Below are 22,404 nucleotides of genomic sequence, written 5' to 3' on the forward strand. Positions count from 1 at the left end.
GCCGACTGCTGCGCCTCTGGTGGCCATCCTGAAGTTAGCAGACAATCTTGAGCGATGGGATGGGTAGGGCGGGATTTCGCTGGCGACACGAGCCAATCGCCCAGAAATAGATTTTTCCTTACGTCAAAATCCCTTTTCTGGGCTCAGCTCGTGTCGCTGCGCGAAATCGTACCAGAGAAATAGCACAAGATTGTAAAGAAAAATTCAACAAAACAAAAAGAGGTCTCAAATAAAAGATAAAATAAAAGAAAAGAATATAATTGCTAATAAAGATACATATACACAATGATACAAAATTAGAAATATTGCTTAAATTAAACTTAATGCTAATAATATTTCTTAAATTAAAATAATTTACATATATACAGGTCTTACATGGAATATATATTGACAAGTAGTATCTGTGTATCGATATGTACCAAGAACTCTAAAGCAATTATGACAATAACTTGAACAGAACAAACTTCAATAATAATAATATATGAAGGAATGTATATGACTTAATATACAAAACCCGTAACCATAGTAAATAAGATGTATCCCCTAGCATAAAAATAAGGGGATCACATCAAAGAGATCAATATATACAATCGATTGTGAGTGTCCCTAGCAAAAAAATAAGGGACACCCACCATATCATCATCATAAAAGCAGCTAAGACACAAGGTAACCGTAGATGAACAAGGCAGGCATAGACGAACTGTTGGGTGAGACAGGTAGAAAGGAGGATTGGATCTTCTACTAAAGATTAGGCAGAGTCGGGGGAAACTATGTTACCCGCCGCAACTGCTGAAAATTTCAGAGCTTCCAAGGACTTTAAGTAATGACGCTTAAATACTGTCGGCGATTTCCATCCAGTATATTTTTTCAACTCATCGAAGTTCATATGTTGGAAATAGTTAATTGAGGTGGCTACTGCCCTGACATCATGTGCTTTTGGAAAAGAGTCAGGATTGGCTTGTTTAATAAAGTACAGGATCTGTTGCCTGATGCCTTTAATAGATAAAGTACCACCTTTTTCTCTCTTAAAGAGAGGACCCGATGAGGATGAGGAGGTCCTAGACAGAAAGGCTCGTAAGGTCGATACTGGGCAAAGAGATATATCCTGTGGAAGGGGTACTACCTTCCATGGTTCCCACCTCATCAAAGGATCTTCATTCTTTGCTTTAAAACTACGTTCCGGAGAAAAGTAGCACTTCCCCTGTGGGAAGAAAAAAATTGAATATGATCCGTGTCTCTGGATAATGCCGACAGTTCTGAAATTCTAGCTCCTGAGGCCAAGCTTAATAAAAATAGAGTTTTTCTTAAGAGCATTATAAATGAACATGTGTCATTATCAGTTTCTGAAGCCAGCTTTAGAACATCATTTAAGAACCATGATACTGACGTAGGCCTTACAGAAGGTCTAAGTCTAGCACAAGCCTTGGGAATAGACGAGAAATAGGAGTCCGTCAAGTCTATGTTGAAACCAAATTGAAAAATCTTTTTCAAGGCTGACTTGTTTGTCGTAATGGTGCTAGCTGCTAAAGCCTTTTTCAAATAAAGATCTGAAAAAGGATATAGCTGAATTGATTGTCATGATTCTAATATCTGATTCTCTCAGGAAGGTTGCTAACTTTTTGACAGCAGCATCATACTGTCTCAAAGTTGAATCTCTTTTATCAGATTCCAAGAAGAGAATGTTTTGAGGGTCAATATTCGCATCTCTTTTCGCTGCAAACTTCATGAAATCCATAAAGTTAGGGTTTTTAGAATTCCTGAGGAAGCGAACACAGTCTTCGTTTGCACTGACTGGGAGAGCCTGGGACTGGGAATCCGAAGAGGGCGAAGACCCAGTTCCAGAATTAGAGGGTACCAATTGCTCTTCGGCCAGTCTGGGGCTACTAGAGCACTTGACCCTTGAATGTCCTGAGTTTGTTCAGTACCTTCATGAGAAGATTCACTGGAGGAAAGACATAAATCTTCTCCAGTTGTTCCAGTCTATGGGCCATTGGGCGTCCGTGGCATATAGGCCCAGAGGGTCCAGGTTGGGGGCCACATAACATGGGAGTTTGTGGTTCGCTTGGGATGCGAAGAGATCTACTTGTAGGCCTGGAACTCTCTGAAGAATCCATTGGAACGAACTGTTGTCCAGTGACCATTCCGACTCTAGAGGTACTGATCGGGATAGGGCATCTGCTATGACGTTTCTCACTCCAGCTATATGGGTGGAGGAGAGGTGCCAACTGAACTTGTCCGCCAGGGAGAAGATGGCTACCATGACATGATTTAGATGACGTGATTTGGAGCCTCCCCTGTTTATACAATGTACTACCACTGCGCTGTCCAAGACTAGCTTTATGTGGGAGTACTTTGGCGGACGTAACCTTTTTAGAGTCAAGAACACTGCCATTGCTTCCAGTACGTTTATATGGAACTGACGGAACTGAGGTGACCAAGTTCCCTGAACTTTCTTGAACTGGGAATATCCTCCCCAACCGCTTAATGAAGCGTCCGTGTGGATGGTAATCCCCGGAGGAGGAAACTGAAGGGGCACTGATATCGACAAGTTCTTGACTTTCGCCCATGGGCGAAGTCGATTCCGTAGAATCTGAGGGACTGAGGATAATTTGTCCCTGGACCTGACATTTGCTCGTGAGCGCCAGATTCTGGTTAGGTCTTTCAGTTTGGCTTTCATCAAGATGTTTGTCACTGATGCAAACTGGAGTGAACCCAGGATCCTTTCCTGAGTTCTTCTTGACGCAAGTTTGTGACTTAGAAATTGCTTTACTGACTTCGCTATTTCTTTCCTCTTGGCTGATGGAATCGACAGAGTATGGGAGGATAGATTCCATTGGATGCCCAGCCACTGAAAGTTTGACTCTGGGGTGAGTCTTGACTTGGTCCTGTTTATCTTGAAGCCTAGATATTCCAGGAACTGAATCACTTTCAGTGTTGCTTTGTGGCATTCCTCGACTGTTGGAGCCCAGATCAACCAATCGTCGAGATACGCTACTACCATAACCCCTTGCGATCTTAGTTGTTGAACTACTACTTCCGCCAACTTCGTGAACACCCTGGGTGCTACGTTGAGCCCGAAAGGAACTACCTTGAAGGAGAATGTCTGGTCTCCTATCTTGAAGCCCAGATACGGACGGAAGTGTCTTGCAATAGGGATATGATAGTAAGCGTCTGTAAGATCGATAGAGGTGGTGACGGCCCCACGGGGAAGTAAGGTCCGTACCTGCGAGATCGTGAGGATCTTGAACTTGTCGCAGCGAATGGCTAAGTTTAAGCGGGACAAGTCTAAGATTACCCTTCTTTTTTGTGAGCCTTTCTTTGGAACGCTGAACAAGCGTCCTTGAAATTTTAATCTGTTGACTCTCGCTATAGCTCCTTTTTCTGAAGGAGTCTCCGCATACTCCGTCAATTCTTTGGATGGAAGTTGGCGGAAAGGTCTGGATGGGGGCGGGTCCGCTACCCAACTCCAACCCAGGCCTTTTGACACAATGCTCTGCGCCCACTTGCTGAAATTCCACCGGTGGCGGAAGTGAAACAGCCTCCCTCCTACCTGAAATTCCTCATTGATGTTGGTATCCTCCTCGGCCTCCCCTGAAATGCTTTCCTCTATTAAAGGATCCTCCCGATCCTCTCCCACGAAAGGATCGCTTACCTCTGCCTCCCCTACCCGAGCGGTCATACTTCTGGGAAGCCTGACCCTCGAAGACTTGATTGAAGGCTGGAGAGAGAGCGTAAGAGGTGGAGGGTTGAGGCTGGGGGGAAATGACATAAATTGGCTGCGACTGAGCCTTGGAGGTAGAAGGTTGGGCTGCTTGCACCAACGGGACAGCTGGAACCTGCTGAGTAAAGCGTGGCTGTTTCTTCTGGTAAGGCTGGAAACGTCTGGGTTTCCTTTGAGCCTTACCCCTGACCACTTGATCTTGGCGTCTCTTGGCCGTAAGACCCCAATGATCTTTAAGGCTTTGGTTTAGTCTCGTAGCCTCTGCTTGGACCTCCTTCACCATCGCCTCTGGGAAGAGGTCTGCTCCCCAGATGTTCGATGCAAGCAACTTATTCGGTTCATGCCGAATCGTTGCTTCTTGGAGGACATGTTTTCTACAGTTCGTTCTAGCCGTGGCGAACTCAAACATATCAGACTGCACCGTTTGAGTCAGAGACTTGGTGAGAAGCTTAAAAAGTGGCTCAGAACCATAGGAAATGGTAGCCACCTCAGTCATGGCCATGGTATTGATAGACCTGGCTAACCTAGATTTGGCATCAAATTCTGCCTGAATGAGGCTATCTGGAAGCCTAGGCAGCTTCTCACCAAACTGCTCCATAGCACAGTCTGGTTTGAGTTTGCCCGCCGAAAACGTGTTGGGCAAATCTTCCCACAACTCACCGACTGAGGGAAGTAAAGGAAAGGAACGTAGGGTCCGCTTCTTTCAGCTGAGGCATCGAATCCCCCTTCTGGGCTGCTGGAATGGTGGTTGTAGCGATCTTTGTCAAGAAAGGGAGCGGGTACTCTCTTCCATTGTAAAGATCGTAAAAGGACTCTTGAATGGTTGTATCTTTGTGTTGGAACAGTTCATGTCCTCTAGACACCTGAGCCATTCTCTCTGAGCCTGGTCTCGTGAATAGAGGACTGTCTCTTTCGGTACCTTATCGTCTCGAGTCATGGCTGAGGCGGTGAGCCTGGCGTAGCCGATGAACGGAGGCTGAAGGTCTTCCGGGTAGAACTCGAAGTCTTCAATCCTCCGAGTTCCACATTCCGGGATAGAGATAAGCCCGTCTTGGAAGGGGGCGTATGACGCTACTCTCCAAGGATTGTTCATAGAGAACGGAGGTAGAGAGTCATACGGAGGTAATTGCGCTCCCCTGTGCTGAAAGGTGGGGGAGAAGCTAGTGGAGCTTGGCTCAGTCCGGCTATAATGTTGTCCTGAGAGTTGATCCTATCAGACAACCGGGAGATCATCTGTTCCATACTGGTTTTCAGAGAACCAACCAGATCGCCCACTTGTTGCAATAGACCAGCATTGGAATCCAAAGCCGGAGCTGCTGCGGAGGTGGACGGGTGGCTCTGAACCGGAACCAAAGGTAATGGAACTGTTGACTCCGCTGGAGTGTGTGATCTCTCCCTGGAGGATCTACTCCTAGAGGATTTAGAGCCGGACCCAGAAGCTTTAGACCTCTCTGCTCCGGGATTTCTAGCCGGAGACTTACGAGATGAAGATGACGCCGACGCCGTCTTTTTAGACGACGACGACGTCTTAGTCAAGGTTTTTACTGCTTGACCTTTGACCTTGGGTCTAACGGAAGCATCAGGAGAAGTATACAATTCTGTACCTGTAAAGCCTTGGAAGGATGGAGAGGTTGCAGGGGTAGAAGATCCAGTGGCACCCAAGGGCATCCCTTGGGCGTCCAACGTACCTACCTCGACCAACAGGTCGTCTACACCTACCATGGGTTCGATATTAAGATCCAATGTCGCGACTTCCGAGGAGATGTCCTGGCCTGGATCCGTCAACGAGGCAGCGAGCTGTTGTTGAATGAAAGCGATAGTCGGGGCCGCCTCTGCTGGGTCGACGTAGCCCGTTGACTTGCCTCTGGGGAAGATCAGTACCGCCAACCTCTTCTCAAGAATGTAGGGCATACCCTGGCGGCGTTCTTCCCAAAACCGCCGACCCAGGCCCGCAGGGTTGCCAGTTTGCGGTATCTCCTTCAGCAGCCGGAGCCTGAAAGAGAGGGTATTTATTAGATTTTAAGATTAAACTTAAAACTAAAACTAAAGCTAAATTAAAAGCTTAACTTAAAATTATAGGGGATGCAAAAACCCCTTGAATTTTTATCTTAAGTTTAAGAAAGATTGAATTTAGAAAACTTAAGAACTATAACAAATTGGGGACTGGCTAACGGAGTTGGAATACTTACCCCGTCTAAAAGCTGGCTCACCAGATCATAACAGATGGTGCATGTCTCGTGATACCAGACCTGGAGGTCCCCGTGCGGAGTCGCGCATGGAGCATGGGACCGGCAAACTTCATGTCCACAGGGATCTTGAAGTGTGGCGGCGCATCCCGGATGCTCACAGTTGGTGGTCTGTAAGTGAAAAGACACATGAGTATCTTAAAGGCTATCACTTACAGGCTAAAGGACAGAAGAACTCCGTTGCATGCCGGAGCTCGGAAAAAATTGGGCATAACCCCTCCCTTAACGCCTGAATAGGCTATAACCCCGGAGAGATCCGGTGAGGCAGATAAGGGAGGGGGGATGGTTTAAGGTAGCTTAAGATAAACTTACTAGTTTAACATAACAGATTCTTAAACCTATACAATTCGAACGTACCGGACTAAGTCCCGTGCGTGGCGGAGGGTGTCGCGACTCAGCGCGACTGAGGGGTTAGTAGAGACCAACTGTATGCCTCGGTCCACCCTGCGGGGTGGACTAGCACCTTTCCGCTGGATGCCGGGGCTCCAGTAGCAAAGGAAAGGAGCCCCAGTAAGGGTGGGAAAGGGCGAGAGGACACACAGACTCGCGCTAGCAACGGAGCGACGGAATAGCGACGGAGGGGGGAAAGGCCAGTCCCCCACCCTTACCATCCGGCCGGACCGAGAAGCTGGAGAGGTCGAGTCCAGTCTGGGTCTGTCCCGTCCCTCTACTCCCTCCGCCTGGGGGGAGAGGATGCAGGCTCGGGTATGCGGAGCATGCGAGCGTGGGCCCAGCCAACCAACCACCCCCCGACTCTATGGAAGAGCGGGAGGGGGGAAGATGACATGGACAGGCGTCTGGCTGCCCTCCGTGATTCGGCCGTAGTGACCACGGGGCGGTAACAACAAAACAATGAAACAATAGGCCTAGAAAACACAACCGGCTGAATCAGAAGAGATGCTATCGGGAAGCAACCGAACTGAAGAGCGGTAGCATATGGGCCCTATAGGCCATAACCTAGGCTAAGTGAAGCCAGACGCCTACACTAACATAAACATAATATAATATAAAATAAATAAATCATGAAAGAAAGAAAACAAAATAGTAGGAGAAAAAATCCAGGAGTGTACGACTAACCCGAAGGAAAGTCTACCACTCAAAGCTAGCCGGGGCCGATACTAAGAGCCGTGGCTAGGGTCTGGATAGAAGGAGCCTACATAAGGTAAAAGACATGCATGCATGACATAAACCGTGTAGACTGTACCCTAAAACAAATCGGATGATTAAAAATAGAGCGTACTAAAGTAAGGGAATGTTCTAGGTATGGGAGACCAAGAACGAACCCGCCACGAGGCAGAACCATGCTGCCATGCTTCCGACCTAGAGTTCGTATTTATACCTAAAAAACGGCAAATACGGGCTCAGGGACGGAAAAAACCAAATAGCAATAAACATTGAGTACTTAACTTAGCTGCTGCGATGGCTGCACGCTCCATGATAAATAAATCCAAAGTTAAGGGCACAAATAACACAGAGTAAAAAAGGGCACGTGTATACAGTGTGCGCTAACTGAAAAGGATGACCACCAGAGGCGCAGCAGTCGGCAGCATGGGATGGAGTAGTAGTAGTTGCTGCCCACTCTGTGGGTCGGCTCTCCTCTTGTGGGGATTTTGTAGTGGGAGATTTCTATTGGCAATCGGCTCGTGGTAGTGGTCTCACTCGCCATAGTGTTCATACCGACACCCTCTTGGAGGGTGAGCGAGTCAGTTGTACTGACCTTTTTCTTTATTTATTTATTCTCTGGTATGTGTTAGTACATTTACCCTAGAAATAATAGATTAAAGGATATTTCGCGCAGCGACACGAGCTGAGCCCAGAAATACGTTTAATGAATTGTACTTGAATTGGAATTGAAACCTTCATGATTTGAATTGAATTGGAATTGAACATTTAATTTTTAAAAGGATTTGGAATTGATAAATTCACAATTTTTTTTATTGGAATTAATTTGAACTGATAGGAATGAATTGACTCCAACCTTGTTGTCAAGTAAATTTCGTTCTCATGAAAATCAATATTTCTAATGTCACGTAATCTGTCTTTTACTCTTAATGCATCACTCAAAATAAGTTTGCTCATTGCTCTTGTGTAAACATGTCATAGAGTACATATGTTGAAATAACTTGTTTTCCATGACATCATGAAAGTACTACCGTCATAAAAACAACCAATGTAACCATGGCATCAGCTAGTTACCATATAAGTATAAGTTTAATACATGAGGTCTTGACATTCTAAACCTAACTACAACAGAGTTCTTCATGTCACATTGTTATGTTGTGCTATGGCAAAGTCATCCCCATTTTATATATGTTTGTATTGCCTTTTTCTATAGTATTAAATTTCAGTGTTTCTTAACGATTTCAATCACCCTACAATATTTTACTGCTTGGTACATTTGCCCACTTGGAAGCTAACTGAGTTTGTATGGTACTAATTTATTCCTCATAGCTTTCCTTCAGTCCTCTATAAGTTTTTTGTAATTCATGGCTTATACTTCATGGATCAAATAGTTTAAGTGTTTGGCTTTGTCTTCTGGAAAATTTTTAAGCCAAGATGACATGTATTTCTGGGTTTAAGTGCCTAAATTCATAAACTTACCAACAAACTGTACCAAGAGTTCACTGTTACTAGATTAAAAGTCACTTATTTGTATTTATTACTTACAGGATGGGACACGGAAGCAGCACAGGCAACCCACTGCGGGAGAACCTAGAGTCTCTTCATAATCAGCTGATGAAACACGCTGGTGCTGATTATGACATTGCAACCACTACAACACTTACCTATGACCAGTTTTTAAGTTACATCACTCAGCTCAATCAAATGTAAGCCCTAGCGTTAGTTACATATGAAATTATTGTATTGTATAAAAAGGATCGCAGCTTATTGTCTTGCAGATCTAGAAATTTAGAAGTGGAAGTATTTTCCAGTTATCATTTGGGGATACTACTAGATTTTAAGAAAGAATTATTTAGTGATATGGTAGTGAGGTATTGTGGTTATTTAACCTTTGAGATTTTCTTAGGTATCAAAGACTTGTCTATGGTAAAACATAATTCTGGCTCACCACTTATGAACACAGAGGTACAGGTGCTGTAAATTTATTTTGCGCTATATATACTACAGGCAATCCCCGGGTTACGACGGGGGTTCCGTTCTTGAGACGCGTCGTAAGCCGGAACATCGTCACAAAAATCCTAAGAAAACCTTACTTTTAATGCTTTAGGTGCATTGAAAACTATGTAAAGTGCATTCTTATGGCATTTTTCATCAAAAAAACCCTCAAATATTGATTATTTTGCATTTTTGGTTTCATATTTCATCTGCCAGATGAGCGTTGTAGGCGTCGTAACCCTGGAACATATGTCGTAACCTCAGAACGTCGTAAGCCGAGACCATCGTAACCCGGGGACTGCCTGTAGTTATTGTTTCATTTCGAAGCTGAATAATTGTTTACAATATAAGAATGAGCCAACAAATTTATAAATTCAGAATGTTATTTTCAAGTTAGCCTAGGGCAGAAATTACTTTTTTGTACATGAAAACTTACCCAGCAGATATATACTTAGCTATAGACTCGGTCGTCCCGACAGAATTTCAAAACTCGCGGCACACGCGACAGGTAGGTCAGGTGATCCACCATTCCCGCCGCTGGGTGGCGGGATCCGGAACCATTCCCGTTTTCTAAGACAGATTTTCTCTGTCGCTGGAGCAAACAACATCATCTGTTGTTCGCTCCTCCATTTTGGATTTCTACTCGTTTGCCGAGAATTTGGATTGGTTTTTTGGTGACGTATTCTGTTTTTTCTCTGGCTTGGCATACGCTCATTGTGGACTGTTTTTCGACTTTGATATTGACTGCTCTTTCACGATGTCTGACGCTAAGGCTTCACCTATGTTTAGAGTTTGTAATAGGGAAGATTGTAAGGTTAGGCTGCCGAAATCGTCGGTAGACCCTCATAATGTTTGCTCTAAATGTAGAGAGAATGAATGTTCTATTAATAACACCTGTATTGAGTGCGAGAACTTAACAGAGCTTAAGTGGAAGGAGTTATCTTCTTATGTTAGGGAACTTGAGAGGGATAGAATAAGAAAAGCTTCAGTTAGGTCATCAAGTAGTTCTTGTTCTCTTGAACAAGACTTTAATAACTCTCCTGTTACTAACGATTTTCCCTTAGCCACAGCTGCTTCTCCCGGTACTGAATCCAAGGATTCTTCCGCTGAAAGGGAAAATGTAAAAGCTTCGATCAAGAAACTTCAAGCTCAGTTACGAGCGTTAAATGACGGTAAGAGTGGTGATAGTGATTTGTGCAGTGTCCCCAGTGCAGTGGAGGGGGCGTCTGACCGGTTCCTCATTGCTCCTAGGCCTAGACCGCTTCCAAACTCCCAGGACCAGGGGAGGAGGAATGTCGAAAGCCGCAGGAAGGATGCAGAACATCCCCAATGGTCAGGCGTCCCTTCGGCAGATCCTGATGTAAAGTCCCAGGCTGCCTTGGATAGCCGCAGAAAAGGCATCCTAAGGGAGTGTTTTTCGGCCTCAGACTCTTCCTCTCTTAAACGAGGATGGAGTTCAGCCTCTCAATTGCGCCCTTTGAAGAGAGCCTGGAAAGTGCCTAAAGGAGACGCGGCTGATTCTAGCCCAGAGCGTTTTCCTGAGAATTGGCCCTCTGATCCTAAGAAGGCAAGACAGGAGGAGCCCTCTCTTCAGGATCCCACGAAGCAGTTCCTGATCAACCTGCAGGAGCAGTTATCCTCTCCTGTAGGCTCCTTCACTAAGGATTCAACAAGGAGGAAAGATGTTTTGCTCCCTGTTAAGAGTTCCTCTAAGCGCCCTTCTGCGGCTAGGAGAGAGCCCTCACACTCTCCAAGGCGATTATCTCCTTCGTCTAGAGACTCTTTGGACAGGAGTTTTTCTCCTGACAGGCGAGTCCTTTCGCCCTGTAGGCGCTCTTCTCCAAGAAATAAGCGCCCTCCTTTGGACAAGGTTTTGAAGCCTGACAGAAGCGCCTCAATTCATCGTCAGGAAGTGCGTAGCCACTCCCCTTCTAGACACCGGGAATCGAGCAGAAGTCTCGATCGGTTCAGGTTCAAGGAGCCGGAAGAGAACCTAAACCAGTACAAATATCAGGATCCTTTGGGATTGCAGGACCAGGAGATGAACCAGGAGTCAGTCAGGCGCAAGGAGGCAGTCAGACGCAAGGGGCGTCAAGATGACCCTTTTCCAAGGCACCATGGAGCAGGGCGCCAGGAGTTAGTCAGTTAGACGGCAGGAGTCAGGGCGCCAGGAGTCGTTAGGCGTCAGGAGTCAGGGCGCCAGGAGTCGTTAGGCGTCAGGAGTCAGGGCCCAAGAGTCGGTTAGGCGTCAGGAAGGGTCGGGGCCGCAGATCCTCTCAAGCGCCCTGAGTCAGGCCGCCAAGAGCCTATCAAGCGCCAGGAGTCTTTTGGACCTCAAGTGACTTAGACACCAAGAGCCTAGTAGGCACAAGAATGTTTTTGACTGCCAGGAGCCTCATTCTTCTTATAAGATTCAGCGCTCCCCTTCTCGGGAAAGGAGTACTTCTCCCGGGAAGAGCCCTATCACTTCCAAACGGTCGCCTTCAGTGGAACATTTGGAAGAAGTGTCGGATGATGAGAAGCCCGTAGATGTAGCAGTTTCAGACTACAAGAGGCTCTCACTTCTGCTTCTCAAGGAGTTCGGAGACTCCCTTCATCCTGCTGATCCTCCATCACCAGGATCACTTATGTCCAGTACCAAAGCACATAAGTCTTCTTCGTTCGTTAAGATGCGGCCGGCATTATGCATGAAGAAGGCTTTGAAGACATTTACAGAATGGCTAGCCTCTAGAAGGGAAGCTGGTAAAACAGTTTTTTCCTGTCCTCCTTCCAAATTAACAGGGAAACCTGGAAGGTGGTACGGATGACCAAAGAACCCATGGTGTTTGGGCCTTCCATCATCCGCAGACGCGGATTTTGCTCTTTGGTAGACGCTTCCAGGAGGAAGTCTTTGCTTTCTGCAAAGGCAACATGGGGCATGTGCAAATTGGACCATCTTCTAAAGGGCCTCTTCAAGACTTAAGAAGTTTTTAATTTTATGGACTGGGTATTGGGAGCATTAGCCAAGAGAGCTCAAGACACGGACTTCGTCTCGATGGAAGAGCTTTCAAGTGTTCTGGCTTGCTTGGACAGAGCAGTTATGGACAACTCTGTAGAAGTTGCCTCTCTGTTTGGAACAGGAGTGTTAAAGAAGAGATCGGTCTTTAGCTCTTTTCTAGCAAGAGCCGTATCTCCTCTTCAAAAGATCCTCTCTTCTTTCCCGCCCTCCCTGTCCTCTCATCTGTTCCCGCAGGAGACGGTTAAGGAGGTAGCAAAATCTCTTACGGAGAAAGCAACCCAGGATCTCCTCACACACTCGGCTAAGAAGTTTAGGCCTGCCGTGCCTATTGAAAAAAGAGAGAGACCCTCTTTTGTGCAGCCCTTTCGAGGTGCCTCTTCTAGAACCCCTCTTAGAGGTCGCAGACCAGAACGGAGGAGTAGACCATCTAGAAGGTCCTTCGGGAAATCTAGATGAGCAGAGAGTCCTCCAGACAAAAGTAGGCGCCAGACTACTATATTTTGCAAAAGTTTGGGCGCAGAAGGGAGCGGATTCGTGGTCCCTCTCGATCCTGAAAAAAGGATACTTGATCCCCTTCAGGGAAAATCCTCCCTTGACGACAACTCCAAGGGAGTTGAGTGCAAGATACTCAGATCCGGTCCGAAGACTAGCTATTCTTCAGGCAGTGGAACAGATGATTTCCAAAGAAGCAGTAGAATTGGTACAAGATCTCCAGTCTCCAGGATTTTACAATCGGTTGTTCCTGGTACCAAAAGCATCGGGAGGATGGAGACCGGTGCTAGACGTCAGTGCCCTGAATTTCTTTGTTATGAAGAAGAAATTCTCGATGGAGACGTCTTCCTCTGTTCTGTCTGCTCTTCGTCCAGGGGACTGGATGGTGTCCCTGGACCTTCAGGATGCGTATTTCCATGTGCCAATCATCCGCATCGCGGAAATACCTAAGGTTTATGTTCCAAGGGAAAGTATTCAGTTCCGAGCGATGTGTTTCGGACTTTCGACTGCCCTCAAGTCTTCACGGACATCATTGAAGAACGTAGCTTATTGGCTACATCTGGAAGGGATCAGGATCTCATTATATCTAGACGATTGGCTAATAAGAACTCAATCGGAGAAACAATGTCTGGAGGACCTTTACTTTACTCTGAACTTGACAAAGTTCCTGGGACTTTTAGTCAATCTCGAGAAATCCATGCTGACTCCCCAGCAAAGCATTGTCTATCTGGGGATTCAGATGGATTCTCGGGATTTTCTAGCGTATCCTTCGCAGGAAAGGAGAGATGGCTGCTTGGAAAAGGTGGCAGTCTTCTTAAGGAAAGAACATTGTTCCGCGAGGGAATGGATGAGTTTGCTGGGGACCCTCTCCTCGATGGAACAGTTCGTTTCCTTAGGAAGACTACACCTAAGACCCCTTCAATTTTATCTGAAGGAGAGATGGGATTGGAAGTCTCAAGAACTGGGAGAAACCTTTCCAATCTCGAAGGGAATCAAGGAGAATCTCCTCTGGTGGTTAGATCCACAAAAACTAAGCAAGGGGATCTCCCTTCACTTAAAGAACCCTTGCCTAGCGTTATTTGCAGACGCCTCAGATTCGGGGGGGGGGGGGGGGGGGGGGGAGCAACCTTAGGTTCGAAAGAAGTGTCAGGCACTTGGGAAGGAGAACAAGTGTCCTGGCACTTAAACAAGAAAGAACTAACAGCCATTCATCTGGCTCTAGTTCATTTCGAGGAACAGGTCTCAGGTCTGGTGATTCAAATCCACTCGGACAATACAACAGCCCTGGCATATATAAAGAAACAGGGGGGGACGCATTCCTTCTCCCTGTACGAGTCAGCAAAGGACCTGCTGAATTGGGCTCAGGAAAGGGAAATCTTTCTTCTCACAAGGTTTGTGCAGGGAGAGAGAAATGTCCGGGCGGATTTGTTGAGCAGGAAAGACCAAGTCCTACCCATGGAATGGACACTCAATCCTCAGGTTTGCCAACAACTTTGGCATCTGTGGGGAAGACCCAATATAGACCTGTTCGCGACCAACAAGAACTACAGACTGGAAAATTATTGCTCCCTGATCTCGGATCCACAAGCGATAGCCGTAGACAGCTTTCTGCTAGATTGGGCAGGTTTAGACGCTTACGCCTTCCCTCCTTTCAAGATAGTAGGGGAAGTATTGAGGAAGTTCGCTTGCTCAGAGGGAACAAAAATGACCCTAATAGCTCCCTTCTGGCCAGCTCTCGACTGGTTCACAGAGGTACTGGAGTGGATAGTAGATTTTCCAAGATCGCTTCCACTAAGGAACGATCTTCTCAAACAGCCCCACTTCGACAGATTTCACAAGAACCTCCCCGCTCTAAGTCTGACCGCCTTCAGACTGTCGAAGGACTTGTCAGAGCAAGGGGTTTTTCGCGCGAAGTTGCGAAGGCTATTGCAAGAGCCAGAAGAGTTTCCACCTCTAAGGTGTATCAGTCGAAGTGGGAGTTGTTTAGAAGATGGTGTAAGAGTAAGAAAATATCCTCTTCCAGTACCTCTGTAACTGAAATTGCTGATTTTCTTCTCTATTTGAGAAAGAATTGTAACCTAGCAGTATCTACAGTAAAAGGTTACAGGAGTATGCTGGCCTCAGTCTTTCGACATAGAGGTCTAGATCTTACGAACAATAAAGATCTCCATGACCTAATAAGATCTTTCGAAACCACGAAAGACCAGAAAATCAAGAAACCTAGCTGGAACTTGGATGTGGAAGTCCTTAAGTTCCTAATGTCAGAAAAATTCGTACCTTCTCACACAGCTTCGTTTAGAGACTTAACTAGAAAGTCCTTATTTCTATTCGCATTAGCAACAGCAGCTAAGAGAATTAGCGAGTTGCAAGCCTTGGAAGGTAAAGTTGGTTTTAGGAAGGATTCAGCGGTTTGCACCTTTAAACCACTTTTTCTAGCGAAAAACGAAAATCCCCTCAAAACCATGGCTAGAAGCTTTGAGGTAAAAGGACTTTCTTCACTAACAGGAAGAGAACTAGAGAGGACTTTGTGTCCAGTCAGGGCACTCAAGTTCTACCTGAGGAAAAAAGTGTTATTAGGAGGTACAGAAGAAAAGTCCTTTGGTGCTTCTGTAAAAGATCCTAAAAGATCTATTTCAAAGAATGCCCTAACGTTCTTCATAAAGGATTTAATAAAGGAGGCTCACCTTACTTGTGATGAAGAGCACCTCAAGATTCTCAGAGTAAGAGCACATGAAGTGAGAGCCATAGCTACGTCATTGGCCTTTCACAAAAACCTGGTCTCTTCAGGCTCTGATAGAGTCAACGTTTTGGAGATGTAACTCTGTGTTCGCCTCCAATTATCTAAGAGACGTAAAAATTTCTTACGAAAAGTGCTTTGCTCTGGGAGCGTATGTTTCTGCGGATTCAGTGCTGGGAGAAGGAGCTGAAGCTAATCCTTCTTAACTTAGTTTAGTGTTAAAATTTTTCTTTATTGGTGGTTGTTTTTATTGGTTGATTGTCAGAGGGAATAGGGGACCCTCTTGCAATTTCATAGGTTATAACAGTACTAACATGGTCAGGTGATCGGATTGCTTCAGTGCTCCTTGTGTTTAGTTTATAGAAACCTTAACTCTGTCATGTAAGAGGGCTAGTCCCCATTGATATGACAAAGGTAAAGGCTCTACCATGTAAGTGGGTCAGCCCCCATTGGTACGATCCAGAGTAGGCTCTGTCGCGTAAGCAGGCTAACCCCCCATTGACACGATCCAAAGAGTTATTCAGCCATAGGTCCATACCTCGCTGGGACTCTTGAGGCAGACAGACTCATAGACAGTAGTCATGAAGTCTTCAGCCCAATCAGGTAGGAACCATGGATTATTATATCCAAGAACATATGTTGTTTTTTTGTTTTCCCTGTTTTTCTAATGGTATTTTAGTTTAAGTATTATCATTATGTTTAGCTGTCTCTTGCCCTCCACCAAGGGTGCCAATCAGCTAAGTATATATCTGCTGGGTAAGTTTTCATGTACAAAAATGATATTGGTAAGATACAATAAAGTTTTGTACATACTTACCTGGCAGATATATACGATTAATGGCCCACCCATCCTCCCCTCAGGAGAAAGATGGAAGAGAAAATCTGTCTTAGAAAACGGGAATGGTTCCGGATCCCGCCACCCAGCGGCGGGAATGGTGGATCACCTGACCTACCTGTCACGTGTGCCGCGAGTTTTGAAATTCTGTCGGGACGACCGAGTCTATAGCTAAGTATATATCTGCCAGGTAAGTATGTACAAAACTTTATTGTATCTTAACAATATCATTTTGTTAACAAGTGTTTTAAAAAGTACTTTTAAACAAATATTTAAAAAGTAATAGATTCACTTTTTGTTTTGATGTACGTTATATACTTAATTTCCATTTAGGCCTATTATTGCATAAAATGTAAGGTTCAATAGAATAAATTTTCATGATATTCTGATAATAACTTGCATGTTAGTAATTCTCTTTGAACTGCCCTTAATGTTAAGAGAGATACAGTCAAGCCATCCCCCATCCCAAATACCTTCCAGATTTCATTCTAATGCTGCCTAACATCATAATTTTTTTTTTCAATTTATAGTGTCATTTGATGTTATCAGAATCTCAGCAGATGAAATTTACCCTACTTAATTTGATTTCATCAGAATCTCAAAGGGCTGATTGTCCACTGTAGCCATTTTTACTTTTATAAAACAAAGTAATATTTGTTCATGAAACTTACCTGTCAGATATATATATAGCTGTATTTTTCCGAGTCCGACAGAATTTTAAACACTTACGACACACGCAGTGGGAGTCAGGTGGTTAGTACCCATTCCCGCCACTGGGAGGCGGGTATCAGGAACCATTCCCATTTTCTATGCATAATTTTTCTGTCGCCGGTGTTGTAAACATCCGTTTGCAGCACCTCCGTCTAGATTTTGGAAACTTATTGGCTACTTGAGTATCCCTTTTGGTTTTTTTTTGGTATCTGAATTGGATCGGTGGCTAGGCACACGTTGATAGTGGATTGATTTGATTTTGGTTTTGATTTTTCTTTGAATAAGATGTCAGAGTATTTCAGCTAGCGCTAGATTTTGCTCTAAGTCTGAATGTAGAGGTAGGCTACTGAAAGCTTCAGTAGACCCACATACTGTGTGTAAGGTTTACAGGGAGCATGAATGTGCGTTTGAAAGCTTTGTAAGGAGTGTGAAAGCTTAACAGATTCTGAGTGGAAGGTGTATGAAACCTATCTTAAGAAACTTGAGTGGGATAGGTTAAGGAGGTCTTCCTCCAGGAGTGTTTCGAGTAGGCAAGATTTTAATGATTCTCCTGCTAACCCTCCTTCTGTAGTTAATGCTCCTACCCCTGTAGTGTTGCCTTCGGGCCCTGAAGCAGTGTCTGTAGAAGGTAATACTTTATCTTTAATTTTTGAGTCGATTCGTAACTTGGAGTCGAAAGTGATGGCTCTGGAGAGCAAAAGTGAAGTTATAAAGTGCAGTGAAAGTGCCCCTTGTGTAGTGGAGGGTGCATCAGATCGGCCTCATTCCGCCTCTAGGCCTAGACCTCTGCTTGACTCCCAGGTTACGGGGAGAGAGCATGTTGAAAGCCGAAGGAGGGTTACGAGGAACCCCCACCGATCTGACGTGCCTTCGGCAGCTTCTGATGAACCTACCCAGACTGCCAAGGAGCGTGCGCGTGCACGTCTCCTCAAGGAGTGCTTTTCGTCTTCAGAGGCTTCCTCCCCGTGCAAGGGGTGGAGCTCTCATGCTGCATCACGTCCGCTGAAAAGGACGGCTCGTGTTCGGGACGCTTCACGTCCAAGTTGTTCTCCGGAACTTTGCTCTTCGCCAGATAGTGCGTTTGCTGCTTTTCCTCCGCAGAAGAAGCGTAAGGATTCTTCGGATGTGGAGTCTTTACTAGATGACTCTTTCAAGCACCGCAGTCGCTCTAAGGTGCGTGAAGTGGCGGTTCCTGGGAGTAGGAAGAAGGCGTCCCCTCGCCACTCTCCTGCTCACAGGATCAGCCCCTCCCAGAAAAGGAGGCTTCCTGTGAAGAGGTCGAGGCATTCTCCCTCTCCTTCTCCTCGCTCGTCTCTCTCTCCGTTTGAGTCTCCCTCTAGAGTTCGTTCTGCTCCCCAGCGGCTCTCGCTGTCGGGAAGCGGTTTTATCCGCTCGTACGAAACCTGATGATAGGAAGAGTGTTTCAGTGGATGCCGAGCGCGCTTCAGTACAAGTCAAGCACGCTTCAGTGGACACCGAGCGAGCTTCGGTGCAAGTTAAGCGCGCGCCAGTGGACGCTCAGCGCGCGCCAGTGGACGCTCGGTGCGTGCCAGTGGATGCCAGGCGTGCACCTGTGGCTGTCGAGCGCGCTCCAGTCGGCGCCAGAAGAGTGGCATCGGACGCCAAGCGCGCACCTGCGGACGCCAGTTTTCCACCGCAAGCGCAAGTGGAAGCGGGAACTCTACCTGTTCGCCGCTCTTTCTCTTTTGAGAAGGCTCGTGATTCCTCTTTACTTCCTCTGACTTCTCCAGTGTCTGAAGAGGAAGTTAGTGACGCTTTCGTTGAAGTGGACGACGAACAGCAGTTGGCTCCCGTCTCGACGGACTACAAAGTTTTGACTCGTCTTCTCCAATCAGTGTTTGCAGACACATTTCAGCCTGAAGCTCCGCGAACTCCTCCCTCTCAGTTTTCGTCATCCAAAGCTTCTAAGATCTCGGGCTTTGTGAAAATGAAGAAGTCGCTTTCCACGAAGCAAGCTTTTCGCAAAGTCCACGATTGGATGGAAAGGAGGAAGGCTTCAGGCAAGACTTCTTTCGCTTTGCCGCCTTCAAGACTTTGCGGGAAAGCTGGTATGTGGTACGAGACGGGAGAAAACGTCGGAGTTAAACTTCCAGCCTCGGCTCAAGGCGATTTTGGAAGTACTATTGTGGATGCCTCCAGAAGATCATATCTGTCATCTTCGAAAGTCTCTTGGACTCATAGCAAGCTAGACTTTCATCTTAAAGGTCTCTTCAGGACTCTAGAGGTCTTCAACTTTCTTGACTGGTGTCTAGGAGTTTTGGATGCCAGGTCCAGAAGTCCTGATTCCATTAGTCTGGGGGAGCTGTCCAGTGTATTGTCTTGCATGGACAAGGCCGTCAGAGATGGTTCTGAGGAGTTGACTGCTCATTTCAGCACGTGACTGCATAAGAAAATAGCACTTTTGTAATTTTACCGCTAAATCGGTCTCTCCAGCGCAAAAGGCGGATTTGCTTTTCGCTCCTTTGTCAGACCATCTCTTCCCCCAGTCTATGGTAAAGGACATAGCCGCCAGTCTACAAGAGAGAGCAACACAGGACCTTCTGGCTCAGTCATCAAGGAGACCAGCAGGTACATCGTCTTCTGGGGTCTCTACTGTAAAGAAATTGAAGCCCTTTCGATCTGGATCTTCCTCGAAGCCAGCCCCTCGAGGAAGAGGCACTTCCAGAGGCAAGACCCCCGCTCCTTCGAAGAGAGGGAAGTGATATGGAAGTCCTTCAGCCACCGGTAGGAGCCAGACTTCTACATTTCGCGAGAGCCTGGGAAGAGAGAGGTGCAGACGCTTGGTCTCTGGACATCGTCAAGAAGGGGTACAAGATTCCGTTCCTGAAGTTGCCCCCGCTGTCTTCGACACTAAAAGATTTGTCTCCTTCATATCGGGGAGAGAAACAGAAAGTGCTTCACGATCTACTAGATCAAATGATCGAGGAGCAGGCGGTGGAACAGGTCTTCGACCTGGGTTCTCCAGGTTTTTACAACCGTCTGTTCCTAGTGCCGAAGCAGTCAGGGGGGTGGCGCCCCGTTCTGGATGTCAGCAGCCTAAACCGCTTCGTTACCAAGCAGAAGTTCAAGATGGAGACCCCTCAATCTGTGCTAGCAGCCTTAAGACCGGGGGATTGGATGGTCTCACTAGACCTTCAGGAAATACCTGCAGTTTGTCCTGAAAGGGAAGGTATTCCAGTTCAGGGCACTCTGCTTCGGTCTAAGCACAGCGCCGATGGTATTCACTGTTCTTATGAAGAACGTTGTGAGGTGGCTCCATCTTGCGAAGATAAGGATCTCTCTCTACCTAGACGATTGGCTTATTCGAGCCTCATCGCAAGACCAGTGTCTGGAGGACCTTCACACGACTTTGTCATTAGCGAAGTCCCTGGGACTTCTAGTGAACCTCGAAAAGTCGCATCTGACTCCTTCTCAATCTTTAGTCTATCTGGGGATTCAGATGGACTCAGTGCCTTTTCGGGCTTTTCCGTCCCAGGGGCGACAACTTCAATGCCTAAGCAAAGTGGCAGCCTTTCTAGGGAAAGAAACATGCTCGGTGAGGGAATTGGATGAGGTCTTGCTTTTGGGACCATTTCCTTACTGGAGAAGTTTGTTTCTCTGGGAAGGTTGCACCTTCGACCACTTCAGTTCTTCCTGTCCGACAATTGGACGCGCAAACAAGATCTGGAAGCGATCTTGTTGTTGACGGAAGAGGTGAAAGAACACCTAAGATGGTGGTCGGATCCTCAGAAGCTTACAGAAGGGCTTTCGCTCAAGCTTCGGAACCCCGACCTAGTGTTGTTCTCCGACGCATCTTCCACGGGTTGGGGAGCAACACTAGGAGGGAGAGAAGTGTCAGGCACCTGGAGAGGGGAACAGGTGTCCTGGCACATAAATCTCAAAGAACTTTCAGCAATTTACTTGCGCTAAGGTTCTTTCAAGAGGAAGTCTCCAACAAAGTGGTTCAGATCAACCTCAGACAAACACCACAGCCCTGGCATACCCCCCCCCCCAAGGAAACCAGGGGAAAAGGGGGGAACTCACTCTCCTTCTCTGTTCGCCATCGCGAAGAATGTCCTGCTATGGGCGAAGTCGCAAGACGTCACGATCCTGACAAGATTCGTGTCAGGTGTAGAGAACGTTCGAGCGGACCACCTCAGTCGGCAAGGACAGCTTCTGCCGACAGAATGGACCCTTCATCAGGAGGTATGCCAGTCGTTGTGGAAGCTGTGGGGACGTCCTCATGTGGACGTTTTCGCAACTTCCTGGACGAAGAGACTTCCGTTGTATTGCTCCCCAGTTCTGGACCTGGGAGCAGTGTCAGTAGACGCCCTACTTTGGAACTGGTCGGGACTGGACATTTACGCCTTTCCCCCATTCAAGATACTCGGGGAAGTAATGAGGAAGTTTGCGGCATCAGAGGGAGCGAGGATGACCCTCATCGCCCCCTTCTGGCCAGCGTCCGACTGGTTCACAGAGGTAATGTCCTTCTTGGTAGACTTTCCGAGGACTCTGCCCCTAAGGAAAGATCTACTCAGACAGCCCCACTTCGAGAGGTACCACAGAAACCTCCCCGCTCTGAGTCTGACTGCGTTCAGACTATCAAGAAGTTGGCCAGAGCGAGGGGTTTTTCAAGACCTGTGGCTAAGGCGATTGCCACCGCAAGGAGGCCCTCCTCAATCGCAGTATACCAATCAAAGTGGCTGTCTTCAGAAGTTGGTGCAGGAAGAAGGGCATTTCCTCCACCTCTACCTCTGTGAGCCAGATAACAGATTTCCTTCTTCACCTCAGGAAAGAAGCGAAATTAGCTGTTCCCACGATTAAAGGCTACAGAAGCGTGCTTTCTGTAGTCTTCAGACATAGAGGACTCGACTTAGCCAATGACAGAGACCTTCATGATCTCATTAGATCCTTCGAGACTACGAAGACTCTCCAACCTAAAGTACCATCGTGGAACTTGGACGTGGTACTTAAGTTCCTGATGTCAAGTCAGTTTGAACCGCTCCATTCAGCTTCGCTTAGGAATCTGACAAAGAAGACCATTTTCCTAACTGCTCTGGCGACGGCGAAGAGGGTTAGCGAAATCCAGGTTATAAGCAAGCACATTGGGGGTTCACAGATCATAGTGCGGTTTGTTCCCTAAGTCCTACGTTCTTAGCAAAGAAACGGAAGACCCTTCCCAACCCATGGCCGAGGACGTTTGAGATCAAAGGGTTGTCTGAGCTAGTGAGACCTGAACCTGAGAGAGTCCTGTGCCCTGTCAGGGCTCTCAAATTATATTTGCAGAAAACCAAAGCATGCAGAGGCTCTTCTGAGAACTTGTGGTGCTCGGTGAAGAAACCGGATCTTCCAATGTCAAAGAACGCACTGGCGTTCTTCTTAAGAAATACGGTTAAGGAAGCTCATGAAAAGTGTAGTGAGAGTGATATGAAGCTTCTAAAAGTGAAAGCCCACGAGTTGAGGGCTATAGCTACCTCGGTGGCTTTTCACAAAAATATGGCATTCAAAGACATTTTGAGCGCCACTTATTGGCGAAGCAATTCGGTG

At 46.5% G+C, this 22,404-nt stretch overlaps 1 protein-coding gene across 2 annotated transcripts in view; it reads left to right on the top strand.

Moving 5' to 3' along the window:
- LOC135219524 (RING finger protein 141-like) overlaps nucleotides 1-22,404 on the top strand; it is a 185,348-nt gene that overhangs the window by 30,075 nt on the left and 132,869 nt on the right. For both annotated transcript variants that reach the window (XM_064256356.1, XM_064256357.1), the window contains exon 2: nucleotides 8,637-8,795. In XM_064256356.1, the coding sequence (XP_064112426.1) occupies nucleotides 8,638-8,795 (158 nt within the window). In that variant the 5' untranslated portion in view covers nucleotide 8,637. The remainder of the gene's footprint in view (nucleotides 1-8,636; nucleotides 8,796-22,404) is intronic.

This window comes from Macrobrachium nipponense, chromosome 1 (genome assembly GCF_015104395.2).
Source record: "Macrobrachium nipponense isolate FS-2020 chromosome 1, ASM1510439v2, whole genome shotgun sequence".
NCBI lineage: Eukaryota > Metazoa > Arthropoda > Malacostraca > Decapoda > Palaemonidae > Macrobrachium > Macrobrachium nipponense.